The following is a 7901-nucleotide window of genomic DNA, read 5'->3' on the forward strand; positions in this document are numbered from 1 at the left end:
ATGAGCCAAAATAAACCTCTCTTCTCTTAAACACTTTATCACAAATATTTTGTCACAGCAATGGAAAGTTCAGTAACACAGAGTCCTATTGGATTTATCTTGAAATTGAAAATATGTTTCAAGTATATAAAAGGTGTAGTTAACAAATGGGCCGAATGTTTATATTTTTAAAACATTATCCCAATTAAAAACAAAAACATATTGCCATAGATTGTCCTCATAATATTCTCCATTACTTTGTCTTTACAAGGTGTGACCAAGAATTAGTGAAACCTGCTACCAAGAACCATCTAACAGAAGGCAGCCTCTTGTATATATTGTGATTTATCTTCACTTATACTTTTTTTTTTTGAGACCAGAGCTAGCTACGTAATGTAGCATGGCCTCAAACTCATGGTGACCCTTGTGTTTCAGCCTTCTGAGTGCAGTGATTACAGGCATGCATCACCATACCCAGATCACACTGTGACTTCTAGCTCTTCCCAAAGTCAAAATGACCCTGAGAGGTAAACATTGTGAAGTAGACATCAAAGAAGCCACGACAGTGCAAGTTAACATACTCATGAAAGAGGACTTCCAGAACTGCTTCAGAAAGAGGAAAGAACAGTAGGATGAGTATGTTCAGAGCAAGGGGAAATACTGTAAGGGAAACTGATGACAATGTGTCCTTTATTGTATTTTTTTCAAATTTAAATATTTACCATATTTTATATCACATCATATATATATATATATATATATATATATATAATTTCAATGATTTCCTTTATTAAATGGTTTCCTCATTTCATTAAATGATTTCAAAATGGTTTAATGCACAAATTTTAAATACTATGCAATGAATACATATATAAGAAGTAATATGAGAAAAATAAAAATTATGAAGAATATAATTTTTTGTGTATATGTGTGTTTCTGAGACAGAGTCTCACTACGTGATTCAGGCTGTCCTTGGCTCACATTGGAGGAAAGGCTGGTCTCGAATCTGCAAGGATCCACCTGCCTGTCAGCCTCCCAAGTGCTGGGTTTACAGTAGTGCGCCCCCACGCCCAGCTCAGGAATATACTGTACTTAATTGAGCTTAACTATTTAGTGGAAGATAAGCAAATGGAGCTGTGAAGCTCACTGAGTCAGATAAACATTATTGCCCTAACTTGTATTCTGTGGGCTGGAGTCTCATGTTCTGATTATCTTACTAAAATTAAGATGAATGAGTGAGCTAATAACAAGAAAATAAGAAAGAGGCACCATTACTGATTATTATTACGATTGTTTCAGTCAGTTATTAGAGTTCAACACCATTGAAAAAATAAAGGAAGAAGGAAACAGAAAGAGTTAAAAAGGAAAAAAAAAAAGAAAAGTGGCTATAATAGAAAATCTCATGCAGGTTTCAAAAGAAAATTTGTGCCAAGAGTTTTATAGAGCCAGTGACATGATATGAAATACCAGGCTCCACATGAAAATGGAACTAACCCATGTAATAAGTGGGAAGTATAAGTACAGACCCAGTAGCTGTGCTGGTATACAAGAAAAATAACACTGCACTCAATCTCAGCCAAAACACTGAAAAATGATGTGAAAAACAAAACTATAGATCTATCATTTTTGAAAAAGCTAATATTTATGGTAATAGCAAGAGAATTAGCACTGCAATGAATCAAGTTAATACTAGAAAAGAAAATTGGACGAATGCTTTCTGTTTAGAATGCATAATGAGTTAATCTCACATGCATATGATGCAGTTTTGCTCTTGGCTATTGTATTGTCTTATTTTCATGGGCATGAAATGTACATCTTTCTAGGCAACCACTAATGTGAGTCTGATCTGACGGCATTAGCAGGAAAGCTATTCCTGCACGTGGCTGTGCGCCTGAGTCTGAGGACAAATCGAGGAATCAGTCAAAATCTTATCAGCAAGTTACTTTTCAGAGTCACAAGGTTGCCAGATGTAGGCAGAGCATTTAAACTGAGAGCAACCACAGCAGCTGTCCTTTGCAGCTGTCCAGGAAGCAGCTGCAATGAGAAAAATCATGACAAACAATCAGGGAGATTTTTGTCACAGGTTGAATCACTGTGGGACTCCCGCTGTAATACTGGAAACAGTGATAAACTGCAATGTCCTCGGGCTGCAGGCTGCTGATGGTGAGAGTGAAGTCTGTCCCTGATCCGCTGCCACTGAACCGGGCTGGGACACCAGTGGCCCTGCTAGAGGCAGTATAGATGAGGAGTCTGGAAGCCTGCCCAGGTTTCTGCTGGTACCATTCTAGGTAGTTGCTCACACCCTGACTGGCCCTGCAGCTGAGAGTGACTGTTTCTCCAAGAGACACAGCCAGGGATTCTGGAGTCTGAGTCAGCTGGGTTTGTCCAATGGTATCTGAAATTAAAACATAGAAAAGAAATGTTTCCTATGTAATTCAGGTAACACCCATTGTACTCTCAATAGTGTCTTCTCAGCGCATTGATAAACACTGAACTTTAATTACTGTGCTTGCTGATCAGAGGTGCCAGGACACAGGACCCAGCATTAAAAGAGTTTCCACAGATGTGCTGAACCATCATCCCATAGTCCCCTCACCTGGGAGCTTTAGTACCAGAAAGCAGAGGAGCAGAGCCAAGGCTTCCATGGTTCACTCTGAGTCCCTGCTGAAGCAGATCACCCAGAAGAACAGGGCATTGATATGGGCGCTGGACAGCAGGGCAGGCTGGGAGGAGCATGCAAAGCAGCTGGAGCTGAGAGAGCTGGGCTCCAGCACTGCCAACATTGGTCTGGTCTTCTCCACACTTGACCAACTTCTTCCCAGGTGTTCATGTCAGAAAATATCCTTTTTTAAGACTAAATAAAGAATTTCCCTTTTGTGTTCACAGAATTTATTCTTTGTGACACTCTGTATCATCAAACTCCAAGACTCAGCCAGATGATGTTCAGTGCAAACCTGGTAGGAACAAGATAGAAGCTTACAGAGACTGTTGTAGTCAGGCGCTGCAAGGAGAACAACTACATACGGGACACAAATTTGTAATATCATTTTATTGTGGTCACCCAGAGTGACCTACAAGAAAGTGCAGGAAATCTGTGCACCATACTGAAGACCTAGAAAATCCATCTGAGGGCCTGGATCCCACAGCAATGTCTTGCATCAATACAGCTTGAGATGTGGAGTCCATGACAAAGCCTCTGATGAGTCCAACTGGAGGTCTAGAGCCCATGATAACATTTCATGCAAGTCTGTTTTATAGATCTGTGCTGAGAAGGCTCAAAATAAGGACCAGGTCTCCTTTGAAAATTATCACAGACATCCTCTGTGACAATGAGGTCCTGAGCTCCTTCAATGATAACAGCCAAGTACATGTCAGGAAGACAGCATGACAAGCTTCTCAAGGAACATGAACAGCACATATCTTCTGCTTCAAAGCCAGGTAGTAATGATGAACATAAGGACCAAACCTCACTCAAATTGAGCTGCAATTTTTCTCAGCAACAAGGCCCCAAACGCCTCCAATGATAATGACAGAATTCATATCAGGGAAAGCTTCAACCAAAAACACTTAGGAGAACTACAACACCTCCTCTTCCTTTCCACATCTGTTCTTATGCTGGCACTTTCCTCAGTGGGCCATCTACACTCAGCACCATGCTGATTTAACTCAGCTGGTGGTAAGTTGACCACCAGTTTTTGATCCATAACAGGAACATTGCTTCTCTCTGCCTCTAATGTGTCTTATCATCTACCTAAGTGATTGATTTTGTCAAGCTGAATTAAGTCTTTGTATGGAATTTGTCTTCCAGATACTCATTTCCATTGCAGTTTTGTAGTCTTTCCCGAGATCCCTGGTACAGCCTTACTCTGAAGAGAACTGACAAAGGGCAGCTTGCACTTAGGCTCAGTAGTGTAGGTCAGTGGACAACCACACCTGCACAGATGAGCAGCACTAGGTTTCTCTTCCTTCCCTGTACTGATACCATTTTCTGGGAGACAGACAACAAAACTTTCCCTATAGATTAATGAATGTTAGATAAAAGCACCAAATATACACAATAGGGAAAGGAAAGTATATTCAACAAATAGTTTTGGGAAAAATGGATATACACTAGCAAAACAATCATTAAACTTATGCCCCTCACTATCTATAAAAATAAAATCAAAGTTTATTAAAGACACATGTGTGAGATCTGAAACTATATAATCTAAAAGAAAGGAAACGGGTAAAGTACCTTGACCTGGTCTTGGCAGTGCCTTTTCAGATATCACACAAAAATCACAGCCAAACTAAACAAGTGGGACAAAAGCTTTCTGCAAAACAAAGGAGATATTCAACAAAATGAAAAAGAAAAGGAAATCTACAGGATGCAAGAAAATATTTACAAATCAAATATCCAATAGGTATTTAATATCTAAGAAATATATGAATAGAACTCAAGAGCAAAAACAAAAGTAAACACAAAACAACACAACTTAAAAATGGGTCAGAATACAACTATTTCCAAAGGAAGCAAACATCAGTAGATATGTAAAAAGGTACTCAATGCCACTAATCATGCTAATCAGCATGGAAATACAAACGAAAACCATAATAAATATCACCTTATATCTACTAGGATGATTATTTTCAAAAAGATGAGAAATACTAGCTGTTGTTGAAGGTGTGGAGAATAAGGAAACCATGTAGTACTGTTGGTGGAAATGTAAACTGGTACAACCATTATAAGAAACAATTATAGAGGTTTCTCAAAAATTTAGCAATAGAACCAACATATGATCTCATCTCTGGGAGTATCTCTGAAAGAAACGGAATCAGAATCTTGAAGAGACATCTGCACTTTCATGTTCAGTAAGAATTATTCACAACAACCAAAGTGAGGAAGCAACATAAATGACAGAATATTAGTCATAAAATAAAATGGAACTCCTACCATTCATGTTATTTATTAATGCTTATTAGTTACCACTTTCTTGGTACTCTGTGCTTGACATGCTTTGGAAGGGACCATTAAAAACAATAATGTTGATTCACAAGAAATTAAAAATTACTGCAAAGTAGGAGATAAATAAGAACATCATATTGCTATGATGAGGAAGGAGGGAATGGGGTATGCAGTGGGTACACAGTGTATGCCTCAATCTGACATATGTCTGGAAAACAATAGTGCAGCCTTAAACCCTGGGTCCCTATAGTGGTTGTCACCACCGACAGTGAAGCCATCTTGGTGGGAAAGTAGAGAGCCTATTGGGGACCCTACCTCAACTAAGCCACCTCCATTTCTTCCCAAAGATTTGACTCTGGTTTTCACACTCAGCTAACTGTTTTCACACTCAGCTAAGACACTGGTTTTATGAGATGTGTTCAAGTTGTACAGTCATGAAAATCACATGGTAGTATGTGACAGGAAAGGAGATTGTTTCAGCATGAAATTAAATGGGCTCTTTTCCTTTAAAATGCTGAAGAACAAAGGTAGCCTGCTTGGCACTCTCCTGAGCAACAGAAGAATAGCCCAAACTAAGTTTTGTGAAATAGTGAATGACTCTAAATGATACAAAAGAAGAACAGCAAGAGTTCTAAATTTGTACTGGCAAATCCAGTTAAAGTTAAGGGCCAAACCCTGTTGCTCCAGTAAGACCAATGGAGGCAGGGAACCCTGCCCAAGGCCAGAGAACTGTTTTCTTCGCCTGGGGCCCAGGATCCAGCTGCCTGTGGGTCGCATAAGTCCAGCGGAGGCATGGAACTCTCCTCTTTGCCTGCAGGCTGGACTCCTCCAGCTCCCTGTTTGTCAGACAAGACCAGTGGAGACGGGAAACTCCACCAAAGCCCTCCAAACTGTTTTCTTTGCCTGGAGCCCAGGATTCGGCTTCCTGTCAAAAGCAGTTAGTAAGGAGGAAGCAGGGACCTCTGTCTCAGCCTGACTGACCTCTCTACCTCACTTGGAACAAAATTTGAAGTGCAAAAATATAGGAAAATGACAAAACGAAAGACCAAAATGCAGTCTCAAACATCCAGCACAACCCAAGAAAGCCTAGGAGCCATGTGCATAGAAGAAAATATATGCCACATACCTGAAATAATAGTAACTGAAATAAAGAAGCAACTCTGGGAAGCCTTAAAGGAAATCAAACTAGAAATAATCTCTCAGGTAAAAGAAGAAATGATAAAAGAAATGAAGGAGATGCTGAACATATCTAAAGAAGACACAGTTAAAAAACACTTAAGGAGATAGAAAAAAAAAAGATAGAATCCCTAGATGAACAATATAAGAAACAAACAGAATATATAAAGCAGATGCAAAGAGATATGCAGGAAATCAAAAACTCCATCAAAAATTGTAAAAACCACTTCAATGAATGTGAAGATAGAATTTCAGACCTTGAAGACAAGATTGCAGCCAGTGAACAGGAAAGGAAAGATCTTTTAAAAATAACAAGAAATCAGGAAATAACAATTCAACACCTGCAAGATGACACAAAAAGGAACAACATAAGATTAGTAGGGATAAATGAAAAAGAAGGGAACAACATAAAGGATGTCAACAGAATATTTAGAGAAGTAATCACTGAAAATTTCCCAAACATGAGACAGGAAACTGATATTAAGATCAGTGAAGCATATAGAACTTCAAATAGCCATAACTAAAATAAAACTACACCCAGAGACACAGTAATGACCATCCCAGAAATCGAACAAAAAATAGAATATTAAAAGCTGTAAAAGAGAAAACACAGGTCACTTATAAAGGAAAACCTATCAGAATCACAGTAGACTTCTCAGCACAAACAATAAAGTCAAGAAGAGCATGGAGTGAAGTATTTCATATCCTAAAGGAAAATGATTTCCAACCTAGACTGATGTATCCTGCAAAACTGTCCTTCAAAATGGATGGAGAAATAAGATACTTCCATGACAAAGAACAGTTGAAAAACTACATGATCACCAAGCCAACCCTGCAAAGAATACTGAAAGACAGCCTAGATGCATCTAGGAAAAAACCACTAAACAAAGCAGACAATTAAACAGAACCGAAAGACAAAGATGCAACAGCAGAAAGATAACATATCAACAATAAACCAATGTATAACAGTTATAACCATTAATGTAAATATACTCAATGCACCAATTAAAAGAGACTGGCAGAATGGATCAAGAAACAAAATCCAACCATATGCTGTCTACAAGAAACCCATCTAACCCAAAAGGATACCCACAGACTGAAAGTCAATGGATGGAAAACAATACTTCATGCAACAGGAACCAAAAAAAAAAAAAAAAAAAAAAAAAAAAAAAAAAAAAAAAAAGCAGGGGTGGCTATTCTGTTTGTGAACTTCAAGCCAATAATGATCAGAAGGGATAAAGAAGGTCACTACATACTGGTTAGGGGAAAACTCCAAGAGGAAGAGATAACTATCTTATATATGCACCAAATTCCAGAGCACCCAGTTATATAAAACAAGTACTAACAAAAATGAAAAACCAAATCAGCAGTAACACAATTCTAACAGGGGATCTTAACACACTACTGACACCAATGGACAGATCAACCAGACAGAAAATCAGCAAAGAAATAAAAGAACTAAATTGCACTTGTGAACAAATGTACTTAATAAACATTTACAGATTATTCCACACAACAACAATAGAATACACATTTTTCTCAGCAGTACGTGGGTCATTTTCTAAAATAGACCATATATTAATCCACAAAACATATCTAAATAAATGCAAAAGGGTTTAAATCATCCCTTGCATGCTATGGGACCATAGCACTATGGAATTAGAAATTAATGATAAAAGATACTACAAAATTCCCACAAAGACATGGAAATTGAATATCACACTCTTGAGTAATCAGTGGGTCACAGAGGAAATCAAAGAAGAAATTAAACACTACCTACAGGAAAATGAAAACACAAATA

The 7901-nt window shown here is 38.2% G+C and overlaps 1 gene segment (V, D, J or C); it reads right to left on the minus strand.

Moving 5' to 3' along the window:
* Nucleotides 1-1961: 1961 nt before the first annotated feature.
* LOC106028024 (immunoglobulin kappa variable 3-11-like) lies at nucleotides 1962-2653 on the minus strand. The segment is given in 2 exon segments: nucleotides 1962-2374; nucleotides 2576-2653. Coding segments are annotated over 2 exon segments (462 nt in total).
* Nucleotides 2654-7901: the final 5248 nt, after the last annotated feature.

Source organism: Cavia porcellus, unplaced genomic scaffold (assembly GCF_034190915.1).
Source record: "Cavia porcellus strain 051 isolate PalLab524CR breed Dunkin Hartley unplaced genomic scaffold, mCavPor4.1 scaffold_18, whole genome shotgun sequence".
Classification (NCBI taxonomy): domain Eukaryota; kingdom Metazoa; phylum Chordata; class Mammalia; order Rodentia; family Caviidae; genus Cavia; species Cavia porcellus.